The 25,367-nt window shown below is 48.6% G+C and overlaps 1 protein-coding gene across 4 annotated transcripts; it reads right to left on the reverse strand.

Moving 5' to 3' along the window:
- Positions 1-1,163: 1,163 nt before the first annotated feature.
- Positions 1,164-24,489, reverse strand: Hps1 (HPS1 biogenesis of lysosomal organelles complex 3 subunit 1). 4 transcript variants are annotated; one of them, XM_046450265.1, is made up of 20 exons: positions 24,407-24,489; positions 22,925-23,039; positions 21,363-21,479; positions 17,199-17,336; positions 16,835-16,977; positions 15,614-15,722; positions 13,216-13,376; positions 12,685-12,790; positions 12,207-12,308; positions 11,984-12,053; positions 10,144-10,193; positions 8,709-8,876; positions 8,448-8,627; positions 7,943-8,004; positions 7,405-7,539; positions 7,250-7,315; positions 6,136-6,280; positions 3,927-4,040; positions 2,396-2,478; positions 1,164-1,891 (listed from the first exon to the last, which is right to left on the reverse strand). In XM_046450265.1, the coding sequence occupies exons 3-20, from the start codon at positions 21,477-21,479 to the stop codon at positions 1,729-1,731; spliced, it is 2,112 nt and encodes a 703-aa protein (XP_046306221.1). In that variant the 5' UTR covers positions 22,925-23,039; positions 24,407-24,489; the 3' UTR covers positions 1,164-1,728. The 4 variants fall into 4 exon arrangements, 2 of the variants coding, with proteins under 2 accessions (XP_046306221.1, XP_046306220.1); XM_046450264.1 differs by having other exon boundaries at positions 17,199-17,381; XR_009227300.1 differs by having other exon boundaries at positions 1,753-1,891; positions 3,796-4,040.
- Positions 24,490-25,367: the final 878 nt, after the last annotated feature.

Here is a 25,367-nt window from a genome sequence, read left to right on the forward strand (position 1 = left end):
TCACACTGTGTCAATCTGCTAAAATCTGATTCAGGATATATGCCCCAGTGTTTTAATAATAGTTTCCCCCTACCCATCATAGGTTCCACATCTATAGATTCAATCAGCTGCAGATTGAAAATATTTGGAAAAAAAAACTGCATCTGTACTAAACATGTCAGACGTTTTTGTTACTATTCCCTAAGCATTAAAATGTAACTATTTACACTGCATTTACATGGTATTGGCTATTGTAAGTAATCCAGAGATGATCTGAAGTGTAGGGGAGAATGAAGGTTATCAGCCAACACTGCATCATTTTATTTACGAACTTGAGCCTCTGCAGATTTTGATAGGCTGCCTGTGCACCTGTTGTCAGGGAGTCCTGGAGCCAATCCCCTGTGGGTGACTGTACAGAACAGTCAGCAGATTGGCTCAACCAGATACTTCACATCATACAGAGGCTAAAAATCAAGGGAAAACATTAATTTTTTAAAAGTAGGTGTCTTATACAGTGGTGGGCTTATAGGCTAAGTTCTTTTTCCTTTGTGCTCTTCTGTATTTTCCACATTTGTTATTTTTCTTTTTAATTTTCACCCATAAAATCACGATATTAAGGAATACAGATCAGGTTGTCTCTGGGACACTGTCCTCACGCCTCCTCATAAGGACTCTAACCCTCAGTGCCTCTGTCCTCCCCAAAGCAGTTCCCTGCAAGGGAGAGACCAGTGTCCTTCACAGAGTTTCTGCCCAAGACTGAGATGCAGAAGGCTGGGCTCCTGCCCGCACACCAGGGTGTGTGTGTCCATTGCTTCTGGGGTGGATGCTTATTTCTGCCCTGCCACCTCTCTCAATCCAATGCCTCCTCTTGGCCTGAGGAGCCCACACCTGTGTCCCAGTGTTCATCTTGGTGTCCGTCCTGTGGTAAGAATCTCTTGGTTAGAAGAGAGGGGCTGTACCCCTGGGAAGTGGGTTCAGTCTGGGGAACACCAGATTACCTGAGGAGCTTCTAGAAACATCAGTCTTGGCTTTACACCGAGCACATGAATCTGAATCTCTGGGCCAGGGTCTGGAGCCAAGAACCACAGCCGTAGGGGAGAAGCAAGCCCGGCATGGAGGGGCCAGACCCTAGCAAGGGTTTCTCAGTATTGACAAAAGGGTCCTGAAGCACAGACATGCTGGGCTTGGAGGATGACAACAACCGACATTTATTAAGCACCTATCATGTGCTGGGTGACCCTCTCAGCCACCTGAGGGGGGGTGTCATTACTTGAAATGTGGGGGAACAGTGTTGAAAATGCCCCGAGTTGCAGACGAGGCTGCAGAGGTGGAACTCAATCAGCCAATGGCGTACCTTTCATCTGGGGCAGAAAACAGGCTTTTCTGCTCAGAACAGCAGAGGCAGAGGGCGGTCTTCAGACAGCCCGAGCATTAGGGTCTTCCTCCCTCTCTTCTGGGGACAAGTGGGGATGCAGCTCTGAAAGAGGAGCTGCTGCCGTCTCTGACCTCACAGCCACCACTATTTTAAAGAGGAAGCCCAAAGCCTCTGCCTCTAGAGGGCAGGATTTAGGGGTTTGTTCACCACCCCATGTGGAGGTGATCCAAGTGGGGTGTGATAAACCTTGGGGCCTCCTCGCATCCTCAGGAGGCTACTGGGGACAGAAGAAAAGTTTCTGCTATGGGGTGGGGCACTTTTGCAAGCAGGGATGGCTGGAGAACAGGTGCCCTGGCAGCAGCCTGCAACCTGGCCTAGGGAAGGGGCACACGGGAGGCCTCCCCCAGGCGCCGGGCTAGCTGGCTGGCCTGTTGCACCAGCAGGTTGGTGGGGATGACTGACAGGTGCAGGGCCAGCAGCTCGTAGCACCTGATGGCCTCCGTTGGGTGGCTCTTGCTGTAGTAGCGCAGGAGCTTCCTAAGAGGGAAAAGGAGGACAAAGACTCAGGAGTGAGCGACGACAGTCCTCCCAGGCCAGAGGCCTCTCTGGGCCACACAAGCACCCAGACACCCACCCTTGGTCCTCTCACTAGGCCCCAGCACCAGGCCGGTGATTCTGTCTCCTGCTCCTCATGACCTAAGCTTCTAGGCTTGGTCCCAGGTCATGGTCCCTTCTTCAAGGTCCTCCCTCCTCAGCCGGTCGCATTCTAATTAAGAGGTGTCAGCAGGGAAGTTCTGGGTCCACATGGAGGGTCTCCCTGTGCTACCAAGACTGTGCCGCATCAGGGTGGGTGGGCTCGAGGGGGCTCTTCTGGTGCTTCCTCCCTCACAGGTTGCTGTGCCAGCCTGCAAGGGGCCCCAGCCCAAGTTTTTAGCTTCTTGGGGTGGAATGGGGCAATTCTGGAGGAACTGTCCCCACGGGGGTGCCCTAAATCATTGACATCTGGGAACACGGACATCCTGCACCCTGAGTCAGTGTCACCTGTAGTAGTCACCTCCCAGCACACCAATGGGGACTGAGTCATCGGAGAGGACAGGCACCTCAATCATCTGCAGCTTGTAGCCCTGTGGAAGGAAAAGGAGGGTCTTGAGGACAGAAGGTGGTGGGCTGGGCGAGGAACCCGGCTCGAGGGAGCCTGGCGTGGCCCTGCTGTGCTCAGTGCTGCAGAATACACCTCTCTACCTGGTTTCCTGCCCTGTGAGGTGCAGGAACAGTCCGTGCATGAACCTCGGAGAGAATGTGGCACCTGGACCTGCGGGACCCAGCAGGCCAAGGGAGGGCAAGGTGGGGGCGGGGGTGTTGGGCCGGGTTTTGAGGCTCTTAAGAGGCTCAAGTCTCTGCTTTGAAGGAACTAGGAGTTCCATGCTGGGATAAGGTAGGAAACTGGGATCCCTAGACATGGACAGCATGCGAGGCACCGCCATGTGCTCTTACAGCAGCTCTCACGTGATGCTCACCTGGCATCAGAGGCCCACCCTGTGGTGAGGAGTCGGGCCCAGCAGTGTTAAGGGACTGTCCACTCTGCCCAGGTTGAGTGCTGTGGCCAGTGGCCTGTCCTGGGCCTCCCACCCCACAGCTCTGCTGCTTTCTACCACTCCTAAGGCCCCCTCAGCACACGCTTCCTTGTGTCTCTCACAGCTCAGGTAAAGGTCAAGGAGCTCTCCAGCACTCCCGAGGGCAGAGGGCTAAGCTGAGAGCCTGCAGGTTGTTGAGAGTAGCTTCTGGTTCTGGCTTCATCACTGAGGCCTCGATGGCCTTGGTCATGGCTTTTGATCCCTGAAGCATGAGCATCACACAATGAGGTCAAGGCAGCTTGCCCCACCCACTACATGGGACTGTGAGGGTTGAAGGAGGGAACAAGGGTGGAGGCCCCCAAAGTACACAGAGTTATGGAAGGGGTGGGTGGGCAACCTGAGCAGGTAGGAGACTGGAGCATGAGGACAAGAAACCAAGGGGCTGTGGGGTGGAGGGGACGATCCTTGGAGCTGGAATAATGATGCCAAGTGACAAGAAAGGAGAAAACATTAAGAGAAAGAGAGGGAAAGGAAAGGGGAGAGAGGCGCTGTGGACAGCAGAATCTGTGACCCACGCCATGCTGTGGCAGCTTCGCCTCAGGCAGGCTGTTAACCCCTTTGAACCTCCACCTACCAAATGGGAGTGACAGCGCACCCCACTTTATACAGAAGCGAGAATGTGAAGCACTACAGAGGTACCAGCTGTGATCTGAGGGCCCATCTCAGAGGGACTATCTCTTCGTGTGTTCATCAGGACGCTGCCTGAGCAATGGCACAAGTTGGCTGGGCAGCAGGTGATCACGAAGCAAACTTAAATGCTGGCGTGATAATGTGACCATGGTTCTGGGACCCCATTGCTATACTTACCTGTCATTCCACCAGGGACAAGAAGAGATGAGGGACAGATAGACTGAACACAGTTCAGAAGAAAGGAATCCGAGGGTGACAGCAATGGACAGCACTTCAGGACTTTCCTGCCAGGGCCCTGGCACACCCACCATATCGTTCTCAAACCACAGGAAGTAGGAGCAGCAGAAGTCCCCCTCGTGGAACAGCAGAGTGGTGTAGCCCTTCTGCAGGTATCGGCGCGCCAGCCGGACCAGGGCCCAGACCTGGGGAGGGAAGAGCGTTCAGCACTGCCCTGCGGCCACGTGGCTCAGGTGAAGGAAGAAGGAAGCAGAAGTGCTGGGCTGAGGAGCTCCAAGGCCAGGGGCACTGCCTTGGCTCAGAGCAGGAGCTTTGGAAGCAATCTCTGTCAGAGGGATTGCCCGGCCATCCCTCCAGCTGTGGTGAGGATTAAGGACTTTATAGAACTACTACACACGTGAGTCATAAATAGTAAACCCATACTTCAGGCCAGAAAATGGCCAAGGACAGTGTCATGTGCATGACAGGAGATTGAGGTGTGGCCCCTAGAAAATTCCTCTGTACAGGGGCCCCCATGGGCTAGGAGGTGATGGCTCAGCTCTGCACCAGGAGTTGGGGGGAGCGTGTTTAAACACACAACACGTGGAAGCCAGGCGTGTCCTCCGCTACTGGGTTAAGATCCAAGTGAGGATTCACCTTGGGGTGGACATGAACAGTGGACCTGAGAGATCACCTGCCTTAGGTCCCTGTCCTCCAGGGATGTTATCTTGCCTAAAGCAGGAACTGTCATGGAGTTGCCTGAGAGCTACCAGAGGGAAGGTGGCCAACTACTCAGCTTTCCCAGTACTTCCAGGGCTGGGAAAAGACTCCGTGAACTCTCTTATTAAAAGCCTGGGTGGGGGGATGGAGGATTCACTCCATAGCTGATCACAATTTACTGTCTAATTAAATCCACAGATACACAGGTTGGCTGTACTTTCCAGGAAAGCAACTTGACAATGTGCATCAATATCCTTAAAAACATTCCTGCCATCTGACTTAGTAATTCTGTTTCTGGGAATCCATATTGAAGAAATAATCAGAGATGAGGACCCAGATGTATACACAAAAGGTGTGTTCTGCAGAATTATTTAACAGGGCAAGCCTGGAGACAGTCTAGAACTTCAAACATCGGGAAATGGTTATGTGAACTCTGTTGCATTCACATAATGGACTATTATAGAGTTGCTAAAAATCACGCATATGAAGAATTAATGGCACAAGGAAATGCATCTAACATAATGTGAAGTGAAAACGTGTCAAATAAAACTGCACATGCAGAGTGAGCTCAACTGCAACAAAGTATGCAGAGGAAACAATAAAAAGCAACATGCCAGGGAGCCCTGGCTGTCCAGAGAGGGACAGCCATGAAGATGGTGGGGTTGGGCCACTGGCCAATGCTCTATGGCTTATATCTATATTTTGTGCCACATGCTGTGCTAAATATTTTACATGCATCATCTCAAGTCATCTTTACAATGATCCAATGATGTAACTATTACTATCTCCTTAGTTGAAACTGACACTTCAACTAAGTCATGCCCAAGGCCACATAGCTAGTGGGAGGCAAGATGGGTTTCCAACATGGCCTTCTGCCATCCTGCTTATTTTAACTGGTAGGTATACTTTATATGAACAACACAAAAAATTGTTTTTAGAAAGTGGCAGAGGCCCTTACTCACCATAAAAACAAAACAAACAAGTTTGTCATGAAAAAGAATCAGTTAAATTAGGAGAATGGTTCCTTAGTAGAAATGGTTCCACCTAATTTTAAATTCTGGTGGGGCTGGGGGTGTGGCTCAGAGATGGAGTACTTGCCTAGCACGTGTGAGGCCCTGCCTGAGTTCCATCCCCAGCACTACAAAAACTAAACATGTACAAAAATTCTGACTCCTAAACTGATTTCCCTAGAGTTCTTTCCATTTCAGCTAATTCAACAAAGTCTTACTGAGCATTTACTTATGCCAGACACTGGCCATTTCCTCCTCTGACCTAACAGCAAAGAGCACTCTGCTAATGCCAGGTGCATTGATATGCTAGGAGGTGCTGCCTTACACGGACTGAGGCCGACATGGTCCCAGGTGCTGGGCCTCTCAGCTCTGGAAGACAAGGTGCTGTCCCCGAGGACCTTGCAGCAGGTATACCTGGCAGTCAGGTACAGTAAGGGTTAAGGTGAGGGTGATCAGAGTCCCTGGAGCCCAGAGGACAGCAGGGTCCATTCTTCCTGGGTGGGAGTCAGACCTCAGCACATCCTACCCAATGGGCAGTGCAGAGTGCCTGGACCAGAGGAGCATAAGTTACCTTGGCTTTGACGAAGGCGGCCAGGGGCCCCTTGCCCAATTCTGATGAAGTCTTTTCACTGCTGCTAAGGGAAGGCGCCACCATCTGCCCAGTTGTTCGGTCCACGTAGATGAAATGCACCAAGCCTGGGAAGTCCTCCAGGTAGGTGAAGGGTGAGTTAAGGTGCTTATAGAGCCAGGGATTATAAGCCTCCCTGTCTGGCTCCTGGGCTTCTGGTTCTGCGAAGCAGTGCCCAGGATGCCCCTCCCCATAGGCTTCCATTTCAGCCTAGCCCCCGGGATCCCTGCTGCCCCAGAGATCTCTCCACCTGTCCCACCTCCCTCAAGATCTTAGATACCTGCACAGGTAGCATAGTAACACAGGCACTTCTGGACTCTATGGAAAACACTGCAGTTTCACAGTTGGTCACTTTGGGAGTGAATTTAAATTATACACACCTTAAAGCTATGTGTGAGCAGAACCTGGCTGACCGCTCAAGTGCACAGTGATCTTGTTCTTCTTCACCATTCACGTAAGAGGTTGGGAAGGTTCCCAGTGATGGGAACTGACCCCCATGGAAGGGCAGCAGCTGGTGGATAAGAGGCCCCCAGGCATCCCTCTGTCCTGCCTACTGAAGACCAAAGTCCCATGAGATAGAGGTCTGACACTTAGGAAATTTTAATACAGAAAAAGTGTTTGAAGTTCCCTGTAAAATTGTTATTCTAAAACTAGTGTTCTGTAATACAAGAGACAAATAAAACTTGGGAATGGCTCTTTAAACAGAGATACACATTCACCACAGGCCTTCCCAGGATCTTCACATGCCACTGTACCTGGTAGCAATCCAAGGAAGGTGACAGGGGCCTTGTGAACCAACCAGCCCATGGCAACCTCTGTCCCTGCCCCCAATAGCTATTACCATTTTGCTGGCATAAGGAGCTTTAAGGCTGTTATGATTTACCTTTGGGACAGTGGCATTTCTGAAACTTCAGCCTGGGGGTGTCCTATAGATGAGGCAACTGCGACACAATCCCCTATTATTTTTCTTCAGAGAGAAGCAGCTGAGGTGGTGGAATACACATCCTCTCTTCCCCAGAGAGGCCTCCCTGGGCTGGCTGCCCAGATGTCAGGATATGACACCATGGTGATGTTCCTCCTGCTCTTCACCAACAGAAAGTCCTTCCAGTCCATCAGCCTCTCCCTGTGGGGGAAGTGAGGGCTGCTGAGAGGGGCGCCCTGCACTCCTGCTCTGGCTCCGCTCCCGCTGGTGAGGGCCTCTGCCCCACCTACCACATAAGCTTCTGAACTTTGTCCTGCAGGTGCTGGGGCAGGTGTGGGCCTCCCCTGCTGGGCGCTGTGGTCAGGAAGCTGAGCCGGTAGATGGAGCAGAGCTGCCTCTTCAGCTTCCCACATACCTGGAGCAGCCTGGGCACAGAGACGAGTGTGTCACAGTGGGACTGGGAGCGCAGCACTGCATGTCCCTCACTGCGCCAGGAGACAGCTTCCCCGCTTCCCCTGCAAGGTGCTCCTTGCCACTGTGCACCGCACCAACCTCATTATTTTGCTGACTAATGTGGGGAAGGACTTGCCCAAGATGGCACCCAGTCAGTACTGCAGCTGGCTCAGGTCTTGGGGTGCCTGGTGTCAGGTCCTCATGCCCTGGCCCTCCACTTCCAGCTCTGCTTCCTGTGGCCTCCTGTGGGCTGGCCCTCAGCTTCCCAGAGACCCTGGAGCCTTTTCTCTCTCTGGGCATGTAGGGATGGCAGTCTCTCTGGGGAACATCTCCCTGTTCCAAAGACTCCCCTTGTCCTCTGGGCCCACCACTTACTCCCAGGATGATCCCGGTTCGCTTTTGGAGAAGGCCTTGGTCTTAAACTCCAGCCAGGTGCTCTGTAAGGAGGACAGTGGCAGGTCAGCCTCCAAAACATGTCCCACAGTGAGGTCCAGAAGAGCGGCTCTGGGAGGACACAAGCTCTGCCCTTATATAGCCCAGGTGGGCTTCTCTGGCAGCCCCCACCAGCACTCTGAGCACCACAGTCCACGCCGTCCTATTCACACAGTAGGCCTTACTTAAGAGCCATTTCCACAGGCCATGTGTGGGCATTACAATTCGTGTTCTGCCACACTCACATAAACAGGCTGTGGAAACGTAAAGTGTGGCTGTTTGCTTTCTGTTCCCATTTCATAATGGGGAAAACAAGGAAGGTGGATCTGTGGGGAGCAGGCACAGGAACCAGCACCACTGGCCCCTGCTCTACTGGGACAAGATGGCCCTGCCGCTAAGCCTTGCTCATCTCCTCTGAGGCTGGGTGAATGCAGGCTTTGGGTCCTACCTGAATCTCCTGTCCCCCTCGATTCTTGATGAACTTGTCCATCCTCTGGCGCAGTTCTCCCAGGAGGGGCTGGGACCGCAGGCCACTGCCAGCCTCCTGGCCCTCCTTCAGCTTCTTCTCCACCAGGGAAAGACCATCCAGCAGTTGGTACAGGACCAAGGCCAGTGGGGTGCTGGGGCTCTATGGGAAGGAGCAAAGGGGTCACAGTGAGAAGCTATTCAGGGTCTAAGTGTCACCAGGGCAAGGTGGAAGATCCTGTACCTTGGTCAGGAGCACCATGTTGATGCCCGGCCACAGGGGTAGGCAGTACATGGTGTGGGGCACCAAAGGGCAATAAATTTCTTTTATACTGGCATCCAGGAAGATTCTTCTGGGGCTGGAAGGCACTGGGGAGTGAGGAACCCTGGTCTGGAGGGTGTCCTCAGCTATCTGTGGAGGGAGGAGATTATTAGTGAGGTGAGCAGGAAATCTGGCCTCCTCCCCAAGTTGGATCCACGGTCAATTGTCCCTTCCCTCCCCCACCTGTGTATGAAGAATAAAAAATTTTAGCTGCAGGAAATGCTGGTTCTTAAATCCATGCATTGCCCCGGCAACTCCAGTTTTCTGCTCTCAGCTTCTTCTGGGCCTTTCTGCCCACAGTCGGGACAGGATGCCAAGCAAGGCAGTGGGAAAGGGCGCAGGCAAGAAGGAGCAGAGAAGGCAGGATGGATGGACGCTAGGGGATGGAGAGAGGCTCCCTCTCCTGCATCCCTTAGAGGAAAGTGTCTAAAGTTCAGTATGCTCGTCATTTCAAACTCCCCCAGAATCTCCTGACAACCTTCCAAACTGGGTAACTAGGCATAAGACAACTAAATGAGCAAGACTCGTGCCTTAGTGGGGGCTCTGAATAAGGAAAGTCTTTAGTTGGAAAAATTATAGAGAATTAAGGAAATCATTAGAGATGCCAAAAAAATTTCTCTGTAAGGATGTCACTTCAGTTATATATAACAGCAAAAAACTGGAAACAATGTACGGCTTGTTCCAGGGATTTGCTAAATAAATAGTAACATACGTGTGGGTGGACCCTCAGCAATTCTTAAAAATCATACTGTTGAAGAGTGCTTGGTAAACGGAAAATACTTAAGCAAGAAAGAATAATGAACTACATTAGGATCCAAATGTAAGGAAAAAATATATATAGTATGTGTGCATATACAGAGAGAGAGAGAGAGAGAGAGATACAGAGAGATACACAGAGAGACAAAGAATGTGTGTTTGTAAAATCAAAGGAATAAAATACTTTAAGGAAACATGTAAAAATGTTAATTTCACTTTGTGGATAGGATTGAGTGATTTTTGGTCTCTCTTCCAAACTTGAATTTTGAATTTCTCGTTTTTCTAGAATAAATATGTTTAGGTTTCTTTTTTCCCTAAATATCAAAACTTAAGTTCTTTTTTTAAAAATATAAAACTTATGTTCAACTTTCCCTCCCAAGAAAATGAGGAGGGAAAGAAAATTCATCAGGCCTGAGGTCCGGTACCTGGAGGAAGCCACCCTCATACCCACTCCCTTCCCCAGGTGGGTCTGCCTCTGGGCTGAGCTGGGACTGACCAGCCTAAGGGTCAGCGTGGGGTTAGTGCTGGTGGAGTCATGAGGTCACTCAGCATTCCCAGCACTGCAGAGGAGCTATACCCATGTAGACCTCTGGAGACTCACCTGGGGAACATCAGTTGGCGGGGTGCCCCCTTCTAGCCAGATGGTGCTACCTGTGGGCCACAGGTAAGAATAAACAACATAAATACTGTGAGAACAGAATGATGTCACCTTAGCATGTCAGAAGGACTGGAGCCCAGAGGGCCCTGTCCATTGACAGTCAGCTCTAAGCCCCAGGCAGGAGCACAGGTTGTAGCCCCAGATTAGCTACCTTCTCCCAAGCTGACCAGTGCAGGGTGAACTCTGCTTTACCAGGTCTAAAGCAGCCTGGGATGGGAAGAGAGGCTTCCCGAAGAGCTGGCTGTTGGGACTGGAGCTCCTTAGTATGTACCTGGCAGTGTGTGGGGGGTGCATTTTCCTTAGCACCTCTTCCTTGAACCCTTAATCTTCTCCTTGTTTCTGTCAGCACACAGCTGACATCCAGTTCTCCAATCACCAGTCTTTTACTTAACACTACTATGTGCCAGGAATTGAGTAGATTTTCTTCCTAGCATAACTCACAACACATGGAACCCACTATATATTTGAAATATTACATGTTTGCAATAAGTAATAATTGTTCTTTCTTGTATTTAATTGCAAATAGTCTTCATCTGTAATCATGCTTCTTTGGGGGTAGGAAGTGTGCTCCTAGGTTTCAAATGCCTGATTTACAAATGGATAGCACAACTCAATAATTTGTAAGGCCTGAGTTCTGTTCTCAGTGGATGAACACTTACACCTCTGAGGCATAAAAATACCTAGCCACCAAGAGAGAAAGATCATAAGGAGGATTCTGATGACTGAGGAAAGAGAGTGATAAGAAGGAATTTGGAAGTTCATCCAAAAGCCACACCTCTCATCGTGCCCTGGGCTCAAGGGGTGCTTAAAGAATCTGCAGATGGCTATGGAGCCTTGTCTCAGAAAAAGGCCCAAGCATGAGTTGTCACACAATCTCAGGGGCTCCTAAGCTCCTTAAAGCTGGTCCAAGGACTGAAAGTTGAGAACATTTAACCCTGGGTGTTCAACCTTGGCCGCATATGAATATCATTTGGCACCCTAGCCATTGCTCAGACCAAGTCAGAATAGCCAGGAACAGGTTCAGCCTCAGTAGTTGTGAAAGATGAGTCCAGTTAGGCAGTCTTAACTGCCCACAGCAGCCAGTCCCACTTGAGGCACAGGTATGCTATGTGCAGCCAGAGCTGGGAGCCACTGGCTTAAAGAAACCAAACAGCGAATCCCTCAAAACAGACTCCAACAAGTTCCTCCTCCTGCAACACTGGCCTTCTTTATTCTATGAAATGGTGTGAGCCACAGGATCCTTCCTTTTATCCTACAAACTTCATAGATAAATGTGATGCTCATTTGCAGTAACAATGACAATACAGATTTCAGTTTATCTTCTTTCCTAAGCAATGTGTATTATTTTTTGTTAATAACATTTTGAATGTTAAGATAAACTTTTTATTGTTACCCCACATATTCTGGAAAAACAGGGAAAGTATAAATTATAGAGACTATTTATATTTTAAAATGTACTTAACATCAAAAAATTACATAATTTTACTTAATGACAATTATTCACTACAAAAAAGAAAAATGAGGTTGATAAACATACAGAATTTTAAAATGAAATCAACTTGTCACAAAATGCTTTAAGGTGCATTTGAGTGGTCTCAGCTGTCCGTGAACACACACTAGCACCAACACTGACTGTATCCCATAGCCTGTGCTCTGGGAATCTGAATATCTGCCAGGGGCCCTCGGATCCCTTGAGTGTGGAGATCCACTGAACCCTATGACAGATCCCCAGGGTTGCAGCCTAGCACCTGTGCTGCTACCCAGGCTCCTCCCCAGGGCTCACCTGAACTCTGCTGGCCAGGGGAAGGAGCTGGTGTGAAGTACTCTTCAGGAAGAGAGAAGCTGTCTGTATCCTGGGTGGGGAAGAAGGCAGCTCAGACCCAGGGCACAGGGGACTCTCCCAGAGGGCTCAACCCCCACCCTGCTCTCCTGGGAGGCCAGGAAAGGCCTGGTCCCAGGATGAGACAGGGCCACCCTGTCTCCTTCATGCAGTGCCCGATACACACCGTTTCTGCAGAACTCCCCTTGGTTGGGCCCGAGACACGTGGGCTCCGGGCCTGCTGCATAGGGATGTTCTGGCTTCTGTGGGGCCTCCTCCCTGGGGAAGGCTGTGAGAGGGCAGGGGAGCTGCTGGTTAGCATGCATCTGACCCAGCTCTTCCCCACCATCCTCTGCATCCCAGCACCTCACAGAGAAGCCCTCCATCCCTCCACCCAGCTTAGAGGGGACAGGCACCTGCCCAGCTCATACAACTAAGTGGTGAAGCTAGATTTCAAACCAGGACTGGCTCCACAAATCTGCATTTTCAACCCACATGCATTCTAGAACCCCAAATTCATCTGAAAGGAGCAGGAAAACAGTCATGGCCAACCACACGGCCAGCTGTCTAGCCGACTGCACAGCCTCCCTCCGGCCTGCCTGCCACTCTCAAGGAAGGTTTTCTACACCATCTCCCTGATGGCCTCCCTTCCACTGCCATGAGACCTGGCCATCATCGTCGTCCTCTACTGTGTTCTCACTTGGGTGGAGGTCCTGAACCAGGAGGATGAGGGCGAGGAGGTCGGCTGGGCGCAGGGAACTCGCACCATGGCTATAGGGACAGGAGAAGGGCATCTCATCAACACATGCCCAGAGGCAGCGGGGGCAGCTCTGCCCTCAAGGAGCATGCCTACCTGCTGGCTGACTTAATCTTTCCTGGAGACAGGCAAGGTACAAATAAAACTAACTCTTCTATTTTAAAAATAAAACGTGGCTGTGTAGAAAAACAAAAATTAGCAATGAGGAAGCTCCAGGGATCAATAACATTATAAAAGGAGCTCTCCTAGATGCAGGCTTCCAGACTGTTCCAGGGAGAAATAACAGAGAAGCGAGTGGGCTGAGGGAGGAAGAGCTGAGCCTGGGGCTTCAGGAAGAGACAGGCCTGGAAGCTTTGCTTGCTGGGCAGCTGCACTCTCCAGGTGGAGGGAATAAGAAGGACGATGTGGAGGCCCTCCCGCAGCAGGGCCTCGGGCTCACCTGGAGTAGAAGGCCAGCAGCTTGCAGTGAACGAGCAGGAAGGCGTGCAGGGCCTCCTCACTGCCCCGCTCAGGGCTGGAGTTGACAGCCTGGATGACATGCCGCTCCAGCGCCTCTATGCTCAGCTCACATAGCTGGGGGTGAATCAGCCGCTCCACAGCCTGGCCAGGGTGGGCAGGAGAGGGAGCCATGTCACTCACCACCTCTCCTGCTCTGGGCCCAGGGCTGGTGGGCACGTTCACTCAGTCCAAACTAAGTTCATACTAGGTGCCAGATATTTGGGAATGGGGAGACGGACTGACATGACCCCAGCCTGCCTGAGGCTCACAGGCTGTTGCCAGACTCTGGTGGATGAGGCCAATAATTCACAGGAAATAGAAGACATAAGTGTCAATTGTAATATATTCTGAGTAGGAAACACAGAGGGCTGAGCCAGAGAAAGTGAACAGAGGCTTATTTGAGTAGTGTGTTCAAAGAAGTGTCCCTATGGAGGTGACCTTTAAACTGCCACCTAGAGAACTGGAAAGCCTGCTAGAGAGAGCGGGAGGGGGAACGCGACAAGTCAAAGACCAAGCAAATCCAAAGGCCCTGTGGTGTGATGTTCAGAGCAGGGCTGTCCAGCTGAAATGGAAAGCAAGTCCTAGGCATAATTAAGTTTTTTTTTTTTTTTTTGTAAAAATAAAGAGATGAAATTAATCTTACCAGTATATTTTACCCCATACCTAAAATATTACCAATGTATAACATAAAGACATGAATTGGATGCTTAACATTCTTTTTGTGTGTGTGTGCTAACACATGAAAGTCTGGCATGTACAGCATGACTCACAGTTGCGTTTCAAGTGTTCAAAACCACATGTAGTTAGTTAATCACTAACGACTGGACAGAGCTAAACATAAAGTATTCCTGAAACTGAAAGAAGTCCTCTGTGAATAAAGCAAGAGAGGCGTGAGCTGAGGTCTAGGTGGGACAAGCAGAGACAGATGGTGACGGGGCTGGTGGAGCTGGGGAGGAGTCTTGATTTTCTCTCACCTCCATTGGGTCATTTACTGTAAGAAGTCTTTCCTGATCCCTGGAAACAACTGACTACCCCAACCATTGTGCCACCATTTTGATAAGAAACCTATTATGATACCCAGGATATTTGTATTTTTAATACACATTCTGAATGACTTTCTCCCAAGGGCAGGGAAAGAGTCTTCATTCATCAGGGCCTGGCCCACCTCTTAGTGTATAGCAGAAACTATACGTTTACTGGAGGAATGGATAAGTAGGGATGTACGAATGAATTCCTTTCATCATCTAGTTCACTAATTCTCCCTTTAGCTATGTCTCATATATTTTGATGAGAAACCTAAGATGACACCCAGGATACTTAACTCATCCCTTAAGGTTTTCATTTTACTAATTATGCTTTTGTTTCTAAATGTCCACATGAGTTCTTTTTCAAATCTGCCTGGCCATTTTTTAGTCTCTTGCTATTTGTTCATTTTTTTGATTTTAATTGTTATATCTTTGTATATTTTAGTTATTTTATATTCTGTAACCTAATAATTCTAATATAGCAAGCTTCTTTGTTGGTAACTGATTCCCTGACTTTCCTCGACTTTCAAGTTATAATGGATTATTTTCCTGTGTATCTGACTTCTTTTAACTGAGACTTCATTTCTATTTGATCTTAGTCTGTCCTTTAAGGCAGTGTTTTCCCAGGTATGGTTCCTGGGTCAGCACACTCAGGATCACCCAGGAACTTGTGAAAAACGCAAACTGTAGAGCCTTGATCCTAGGCCCAATAAATGAGAAACTGGTGGTGAGGCCCAGCAACCTGTACTCATCCAATATTCCTGAAACTGAAAGAAGTCCCAGGTAACCAGTGCAAAGTGAGTGAGGACAAGAGAGGCGTGAGCTGAGGCTGAGGCAGGACAGGCAGAGACAGATGATTCTGATGCACACAAGAGTGTGAGAGAATGTGTGTTTGTTGCCATGAGCAACCAGGAAGTGCTACTGACCAAAGCTACCCTAACCCCCAGGCCTGGGCTCAACCTGGAAGAGGCAGGTTCAGCTCCCAACATCCTGCTGGCTGGATGCTATTTTCTGGCTACGGTGTTGGTATCATCTGCTCTCAGGGCCTCTTGCCACTTCTTACCACTCTTGTGGTAAGGTTATCTTCAGGAATTTCAGTAATACATAGTGAGTCCCAAACCTGCACTGGGAAAATTCTTACCCAGAATCCAGTGGTCCATCAGAGTTCCCAGCCCACCACATGGCCAGAAAGAATGACTCAACATAAACAAGTAAATTTCAGGGTCTTCCTGTGCCCAAAACAAGGTCTTACAGCTTGATGCCCCCTCTGACTCAACATCTCTGAGGCCCAAAGTATCCATGCCCCATAGTCACCTCCACAGCGAAGCTCTGCTCCTGCTCCCGTAGGCGGCTATAGGTCCACAGCAGGCTCTGGAAGTGCTCCCACACCTGGACGCGCTGATCCAGGTCAGGGGGCCGCAACCTGGGGGGTAGAACCAGGGAGAATGGAAGCCCATGAGAAAGGTAGTATTTTCAATTCAAGCTTAGGACCACCATCTCAGGTCAGCATGAGAGTCAGTAAGCTCAGGAGATGTAACCATCTAAGTGGGACACCCACTGAGAACAGAGGCCATGTTTCAGACTGTGCCCTGGCTACACTGTGGTGTGACATGGGCAGGGAACCAGAAGACAGGCCCTTGAACAAATAACTTCACTCCTTAGACTCCTTCATACAGATGTATCAAAGGCAGTTAGAAGCAATCAGGAAGGTGTCTGCAGTTCCTAAGCTTCTCACACCTCCCACAGGCCCTGGAAACAGAAACTCTGGTCTATCATCAGGGCAGAACACAGGGGTGCAGCCCTCTTCAATGCTGCACAGGTAATGATGGTTTGTGTAATGGTAGCTGCTGCCTGTAGCACTTGCTGCTGACAGTGTGACCACCTGGGCAAATGACTCATGAGATCATGTTTGACAATTTGGTAAATCCTCAATTGGCTACTTGCTTACATCACTTCAAAACCAAAAGATTCCAGGGTTTCCCCTGTGTTAGGGAATTGGGATGATTCCACCCTGAACCTTGCTCTTCTGGGTCCATGTTTCAACCGAGTCCCTTTTCTGGGGTCCTTCTCACCTCAGTGTACACTCTGAACCAATAATCTCTTTTGCCAAGTTTGTTGCAGGTCCAGAGGTGGGTTTGGGGGCCTGACCCCTCAGATAACATAGGATTGGGTGTATGAAGGCATGCATTTTTCTGGAAAATGAGCCTGAAGCTTCTTTGAGAGGGGAGAGAGGACCAGCTCAAACCAGGGTGGAAATGACAAAGTAGGGAGTGAGAGTACTAAAGTCAGATTTCCAGGCTGATGCTGTCACCAACCAGCTGGATGGTTCTGAGTAAATATTCATGTTCTCTGCCCCATATGTAAATGAAACAATCAGACCAGCTAATCTCCAAGGCTCTTTTGAGCTCTGCTCCTCTGAGGGCCACAGGTGGGGCAGAATATGGAAGCACAACTTCAGAGGCTAGGCATATGGCTGCCTGGCCCAATGAGGGTGCTCAGCAGAGGACAAGGAAGGAACCAGACTCAAGGACTCACTCCTTTCGGATGAGCTGTCCATCCATAGTAACCAGTCCAAAGTGCACCTCGAACAGGTACTTGAGCACGCAGAGCTTCCGCCGAAGATCTCCCTCGTTCTCAGTGTGGTCCCCATTGATGGCGATGAATAGGCATTCTCCAAACTGTAGGGACAGCCAGGCAATGTCAGCTAGTCCCTGGGGACCACTTTTTATCTGCCATGATCTCAGCAGACAAGGGAGAGGAGGCCTGAGCCCCAGGGGATTTTGATAATATGCTGTTTCTGCCCTTCCAAGGAAGTCTACAGTCTAAGATGAGGGAGGGTATGTGGATTCCCCATGGAGCTGAGGGAACAGGAACATGGGCCACAGGGCCTCACACTCACCAGGTGAAGGACATACAGGGAGTTGTCATTTTCTGTTGAGAAGCATGTGTATGTGTCTGAGAGTTTCTCCAACATCGTCATGGAGGAGATGATGACTGGGGCCAAGAGGGTGCTGAGCTGGTCTTCCAGGGCAGGAAGCTGCAAGGGGTCAGGGAAACAGCACTGCTTGGTGTGTCCCAGATGCTGAGGACAAAGGAGTAAATAAGACTAGACCCGTCTGGGAGGGGATCACTGTCCTGATGGGGAGGGGACAAAGAGAACTTCCCCCACCACCTTGGGTGATAGGTAGGAAGGTGGGGAGTCAGCCCAGTATCTGTGCTGATCAGACTCTGAATCTGGAAGGAAATACCAAGGAACTGGCCACATTTCCACCATAGAATGTCTGGGGCATTTAACTGAGAACTTGTCAACTCTAAGGAAGTCTACAACACTGTTTATTGGCATGGGGGATTTATCCTAAGGAAAATGACTGGTGATAGGAGATGTGCACACAGATGTTCATTATAGCACAATTTACAGATGCAAACAGAGTAAAAAACATAAATGCCCAGTACTAGGGAAAGAGTTAAATAAATAACAGTACCTCTAAGTGATGGGAGAGTCTACAGAACCACTTAAAATATTAATGTTTCGGTGACAAGAAAAATTCCTCTTATACAAGGTTATGCATATATTTTTAAAAGATGTGAATGCTCTGTATTTAAAAATACTTAGAACAAAGTACTGAAGAATATTAAGAAAGCCAACACTGTTAAGTCATTACTTCTGGATAGAGGAATTATAAGTGAATTTTTCCTCTATTTTTTGTTTCTGTGCTTTCCATAACAAGCATGTATTTGCTTTGATAAGCTCTCCCTATCCATTCTCCCGGTCGCCAAAAGAAGGAACAAAACAACTAAACAAAAGCAAAAAGGAATGAGGCAAATTTGTTGAGAACCTGTGAATGAATGTGGGAGGAAGCCAGCTGAGCTCGGTACCTCCAGTTCCCCAAACTGCAGTGAAATAAAGGAGGAAACAGCTGATGTCCCCCAGGGGACTTCAGAGGACTGGAATGGAATAAGGGGCAAGTTGTACCCTCACTTGGAGCTGGCACGTCCTACAAGGAGCTAAGTAAGTGCTCGCCTTGAAAAATGAACCAGGCGGCTGGCGAGGAGTCCTGTGCAGCCCTGAATGGGCCTGGGTGCAGCAGGACGGTGCACATTTTCTGCAGACATTCTCAATATGCAGGCACTCAGCCCAACAGTGTGTCCTGCGGGCTTTCATGGTGGCTCCTTCACATCATTCCCATCCCAGCCCAGAGGGCTCCGTTCCTGGTGGCCACCCCACCCCAGCTACCCCCCATCCCACACCCTGTTCAATGTCTTCTCTCCATTTACCACAGCCTGAACTGGAGTATTTCTTTGCAGTCTGGTTCACTGCACATCACCCCTCTTTAGACCCTAAGTTCCCTCACAGAAAGGATCACATGGCTATGGTCACTGCTTTATCCCCGTAGGCCAGCATACAGTAGGTTCTCAGTTAATATTTGCTGAATGGATAGTCTCCCACATAGACAGGAACAAATGCTTGTTGAGTTATTCACATTCTATGATTTTCTTAAATTGTCACCAATTCTACAAATAGAAAAGCCACTTAAAATCTGATTCTATAGAGCAACTCACTGTGAAGAATAGCTTTCTCTACAGACATAGGAACAATCTTTTTATGATTGGGGAAAGGAAAATTTTTGGTATATGTAGAGTTGGAAGGGGCACTCTTACATACTATTTGGTGGGATTATAAAGTGCTACAATATATTTGAATAGCTTTTGACTCATTTCTATTTTAGGAATAATCATAATATCAAATAATCGGAAATGGGATGAAATTCAAGCACAAATGCCCCATACAGCAAGTGATAGCTAACTAGACGGAATATATATGTCCAGCATTAGAAAATGGTTAAATAAATGATGATACATTTGTTCATGTACTGGAATATAATGATGCCATTAAGAATTATGCTTTTGGGAACATTCAACAAAATGGAAGAATGATTTTGATATAATGGGAAATGAAAAAAAAACAGGAAATAAAACTGTAAATGTGGTATGATTCCTACTATATAAAAGATACTGACTCAAAGCAAGTATATTAAAGAGCTAACAGCTCTGGGTAGCAGAATTATGGGTCATTTAAAAACTATCTCTTTGCTTTCCAAATTTCCTTCAATTAACTCATGTTATTTATATGATCAGAACAAATGAGTACAGCATACAAAAAAGACTTTTTTCCTTTACACTAGTCTTAGGAACTGAAATATACTTAGGAACTGAAATATCAGGAGTTTGTTTCAGTGCCAGGTTTTTAATAAAGTGGGGAACACAAAATAGTTTGCTTCTTAAATTGATCGAGTTGAAATAGTAGTTCTAGACTTAAGACAAATTCGTAATTTAAAAATTAGATGTCCTGCCAGGTGTGGCGCCTATAATCCCAACCAGTAGGATCAAAAGTTGAAAGGCAGTCACAGCACCTTAGCAAGACTCAGAATACAATAAATAAATAAATAAAATAAAGAAGGGCTGGGGATGTGACTCTGTGGTTAAGCTCCCCTAATAAAATCACTCTAATGTACCTGAGCTCCAATACCTTATTTTCTCTTAGCAACTAATAAGAATATCAGTGCTGTTTGGTGAACCAGCCTACTGGAGTGGAGTGGGCTCAGCTGGAGGGCAAGCCCTTCATAGCAGTGAGGGCAGAGAGGCAGGCTCTCTCTCTGCTGCTGTGGAAGTTCAAGAACTCCCACTACTGCATCCCCAATTAAATTTTTTTGAACTCAAAATTAATGAAGAAAACATTTAACATAAATCGCTTGTTCAAAATGCAGACCAGAATTATATAAGTGAAAATGACAATAATTTCTGATATTAAAGTAGTAAACTGGATGTCCATGAGCAATATAGAAACCCAAAACTTTAATACATACCTCACACCATATTCAGAAGTGCAAAATGGGTCATTAGGCCAAATATGAAGCACCAAACTCTAAAACTTCCAGAATAAAACACTGGAAAACTCTTGGATTAGGCAAAGATGTCTTACACATGACATAGAAAGCATGATTTATAAAAGCAAAAATGGAAAATTGGAGTTATCAGAATGAAGAACTTCTGCTCTATGAAAAATACTCTCAAGAGAATGCAAAGATAAACCAGACTGGAAGAAAATATTTGAAAAACATATCTAATAAAAAGACTTATATCCAAAACATATCAGAAACTTCCAAAACTTGAAACTATCCAAACATTTGGAAGACTTTAGTAGTTCCTTAAAGAGTTAAACATACACCTATGTGAGCAAGTCATTCTATCCTAGGTATTTACCCCCCACATACATTAAAATGAAACCATTTGTCCAGAGATTTGTACATGAATGTTCACAGTTGCTTTATTTATATTAGTCAAAAACTGGAAACAATCCAAATGTCCATCAAGAGGTAAATGAGTAAACAAACTGTGGAATATTGATATAATAGACAACTACTCAGCAATGAAAATGAATGATATATGCTACAATGTGGATGAACTGAAAAGAATTATGCTGAACAAAAGAGGCCAGACTGAAAAAAAAAACAAAAAAACAAAAAAACTAAACTCAGATATACACTGTATGAAATACAAACTATTCACAATGGACAGCAGATCAGTGGTTGCTAGGGGAGGAGGTGGGAAAGGAGAGATTACTTTTTTCAATTGATTGTGATGGAGTCATGGGTATACACACACACACACACACACACTGAAGCAGATCAAACTGAATACTTAAATATGTACAGATAATGGTGTGTTGATTATAACTTAAGACAGCTATGAAAAAATAATGCACGGTTTATTCTAAAGATTTTTGGTACAAAAACTAATAACACTAAGTTTCTCTGTCACATGGTTAAAAATCCTATCTCCTCTTGCCTTCACTCCCAGCAAGCCCTGGTAGGGAGCAGGCACTGAGGTCTCTGTACCCACAGTAACAACAGGCTGACTTCCAGGGACATGCACCTGGCTGTGAAGGACACTGGACATGCACACACCCTGCTAATTCCTTGGGTCCTCCTGTATCCTTGCATTCTGGGAAATCTGCGCTGCTCCCTGCCACCCCAGCTCCTGGGACCACCTATGCTGCACTCACCTCTTCTTCCTCATTCTCTGATTGCCCGAACTTCAGCCGGAGACTTTCTTTAAACTCTTCATCTGTCCAGTAGAAGAGAACCTCTGCACCCTCAGTGGCCACCAAGACACACTTCATCTGCCAGGAAGAAGCAAGGTCAAGGTCAACCCCAGCTCTGATATCCATGAGCTCAGCCTGAGTAATGAAGAGAATCCTAACCCCAGCAAACTCTAACTGAGCCCTTTCTGCATGCTAGCCACTATCATGAGGGCCTTCTTGGTGTATTTTGTTGTACCGTGATATAAGACTCTCCAGTTACTGCCATTTTACAGAGCAGGGCGGGGGCACAGCCTGAGTGGAAGAGCTAGAACCAACCCAGGTGTGTCTGATGCTGAACCCCTGTCCCCATAGCATCAGACTCACCATGGGGCCTACTGAAAAACAAGGAAGGGACCCTAACATTGGCCTGGACACAGTGGACTGCCTAAGGACCCTGTCCACAGTTCCTACTTGAACTGCACAGCCACCCGCCTCCAGGGTCTACAGCCCTTCTAAACTCTTCCCCATTGCCCACACTTGCACCTTCTGTGCCACAAGTTTTAATGCTTGAGAATAAGAAACACTTCTTGTTACCAACAAGATTCTTAACACAGAGCTTGATACCCTGGCCCTGGAGTTCAGAGATCTGGATCCTCTCAACCTGTAGGGTAACCTGACCAAGACCCGCAAGGCCAGAGCTCTGGGCCAGTGTTCGTAGCTACATTCGTTTAGGCTTCAAATTCCCTCGTGGACCTCAGTGTGCTACACAGATGTGACTGTGCTGTAAAGTGCTAAGCTGTGATGATGCTTAGAAAACTTTGCTTTGACTCTTGTAGGAGAAGGTGTCCAGTTTCCCAGGAGGCTCACAGCATCCTGAGGTCCTGGCCTCTGCTGTAGTCTCCAGGAACTGCTGCCTGTGCAGCTCAGCGGTCCTCACTGTGTTCATCTCAAATCTCCTGCTGGTTTATCTACTCTGGAGCACCCAGGATGTTTACAGGTTAGAGTGGGGAGAGGATTGCTAAACACTACCACAGAAACTGGGAGAGCAATAGGGTGTGAAGAAGAGGCTGCTGGGAGAGGGCAGGAGACCTGTAAGAGGCTGCTCAGGGACTCTGGAACTGTGTGGGGTTGGTCTGACCAGAAGGAAGTGAGCTATGATCAGAGTCTATGGTTGACAGCAGGAGGGCCCTTTAGGCTGTGGCAGGCTGGCTGGAGATGGGCCACTCTAAGGTCACGAAGGCCAGCCATCTGAGAGTGGGGTAACGAGGGCCTGCTCCTTGGTGGAGGCCAGGATTGTGGAGAGGAAGGATCCAATTAAGGAGATGTAGCTTAGAGATTTAGCAGGCTCGGATGACTGCCAGGATGTGGGGGATGAAGAAGATTGGGCAAAGGTGACATAAGGATGCAGACCTGGGGAAGGGGCGTGGGATGGGGAGGGTTTGCAGAGCCAGGAAAGCTCAGTCTACTATCTTTGGTTTGCTTCCCACAGTCCCAGGGTGGGTGCCTCCAGCCTCCCTGTATGCCCAGAGGGCAAGGTCATCTACCTTTGTAAGTAGCAGTGGAGCTTCCAGGCAGCCAGAGGCTCAGAAGGGGTAGTGGTAGGCAGACTCGATGACCAGCTCATGGAACAACAGCACAGCATTCTCAGTCCTGCAAATGCTTAATACCAAAAAAAAAAAAAAAAAAAATAAGGGCAAGCAGAAGCTCTGGTCCCACTAGCTGCCTGTTCCTAGGAGTGGACAAGCTAGGGATGGCTTGAAAGGTCAGAAGTCTCCCCTCTTCCCCCTTTAATGGAGAGCGTGAGCCTAGCCAGCAGAGCACTTTGTGCAGAGCAGGGCCCACAAACATTGGTTCCTCCTGAGAGCTCTCATTTCACTATGGGTCACTCAGAGAGGAGGTGTGGTCAGCAAATCCTGAGCAGTCCCAGGGAGCTGGCTGAGTAACTACGTGGAGACAGCACAGTACATCCCAGGCTGGCAGGTGAGCAGTCCCTGTGTGAAGGATGGAAAGTGGCTATCCTGGGGGAAGCCACAAAGGGCAGTAAATTAATTGAAAAGGCATAAGATCTGGTTCTGGCTTTGTCTTTGCCAGGTCAGTTAAACTCTGAGCCTCAAACTCCCACTGGGAAAGGAGGGAACAACCCTCTGCTGAATCTGCCTACAGGGTTACAAGGAGTCTTGGAAGTAATCAGCTAGATTGCTAAAAAAGCTCAGCAAACTCAGCTTTCTTATATAAATGGGAAAGGGATCATTATTGTTTTCCAGTTGTCCTTCTTCAAGTAACAGGATGAACTAAGCAGGTTTCAGAATCATTCAATTTTTAACAAAAGACAGGAACAATATAAAGCTACACAGGAAACCACTGGAAGCAGCAGGGCTCTTGGGGACTAAAGGCTGCATTCCAGCATGGTTGGTCTTAATGCCAGTCTAGAAACATGGGAATGCTTTTTGGTGGGCATTAGCTTCTACTCTATTCTCCGTAGGATGAGACTGTTTGGAAGTGAACTTCACCCATTTCATTTTGGAATTTCCTTTTCTCCTTGCTATCCTGCTCTATAGAGGAACTCAGAGGAGGGGGCTTTCTGGCAATGGGAGTTCCAGATGGCGCCAGCGCGCTTTCATCATCTGGACCAGGGGTCCTCTCCAGCAAACTACTCCTGTGACTTTTGTCCCGTCTTCCACAGCTGACTTGGGGCCGGGCCTTGCCCCTACCCGGGCAGAGGGCCTGCATTGTGTCCGGACAGAGCCTGAGCCGGCCCCCTGCAGCCGCCGGGCCTTCCTGCCCGCCAGGCACTTCAATTTACTTACTGGTTTCACCCCCAAGACCCCAGGTTCCCCCCGAACTTTCCGGCGACCCTAGTTAGGAGGCCCGGCTGTGGTCCCCGGCCCACGGGGAGGTGGGGCCCACTCTCGGGGACCCCCACGGAGTCCCCTCCAAGAGGGCTGCGCCGGGTCCCGGAGGAAGCTCCGCCGCCCGCTGGGGGATCCACCCAGGGCGGCACTAGGACTGTCGCGAGGCCCACGTACCGGATAGCAGACCCCACGGCCCAGCCGGCGCTAGCACCAGGGCGCGCTTCCGGGTGGGACCGCGTGACCCGCCACGTGATCGCCTGCGCGGGAGGCGGGAGCTGTGCTCCGCGGGTTCGAGCCCCGCCCTGCCTGGCAGTGCCTGGTTCTGCCTGGCCCGCAGGCGGCCGCTGCCTCTGCTCTCCGAGCTGGGCGTCCTGTGGTGCCGAGCCGCGTTTCTCCCGGCATCCAGGAGGGCGCTGGGCCCACGCACGCGTCTGTGGTTGAGGCACTTGCTGTACATCCCGCACTGCTTAGTTCACTAGGCATAATGTCCTAGAGGTTCATTCATATTGTAGTGTACATTGAAATGTCCCTCCTTTTTTTTCCCCCTGTGTACCAGGGATTGAACTCGGGGGCACTCAAACACTGAGCCACATCCCCAGCCCTATTTTGTATTTATTTAGAGACAGGGTCTCACTGAGTTGCTTAGCGCCTCGCCATTGCTGAGGCTGGCTTTGAACTCAGGATCCTTCTGACTCAGCCTCCCAAGCCGCTGGGATTACAGACCTGTGCCACAGCGGCCAGCAAATTTCCTTCCTTTTAAAACTCAAATAATTTCCTTTATATGTGTATAATCATCTTTTGCTTATTCATTCATCTGTCCATGGTCACTTGGTTTGCTTCCACATTTTAGCTTTTATTAATAAGTCTGTTGTGAATATGAACATGTATCTCTTTGAGATCCTGCTTTCAAATCTTTTGGGAATATATTCAGAAATTGCTTGATCATATGGTAATTCTATTTAATTTTTTGAGGTACATACTGTATTCCACATGATTTTACTTTCCCACCAAAAGGGCATGAAGTTCAAATTTCTCCACATCCTGTCAACACTTGTCATTTATTTTTTTTCTCTGACAGCAGGCATCCTAATGGGTATGAGGTGGTTCACCAGAAGTTTTTATTTCACTTTGGTGA

Source organism: Marmota monax, unplaced genomic scaffold (genome assembly GCF_021218885.2).
Source record: "Marmota monax isolate L192 unplaced genomic scaffold, Marmota_monax_Labrador192_F-V1.1 WCK01_AAM20220418_F8-fsc00004, whole genome shotgun sequence".
In the NCBI taxonomy this organism is placed as follows: domain Eukaryota; kingdom Metazoa; phylum Chordata; class Mammalia; order Rodentia; family Sciuridae; genus Marmota; species Marmota monax.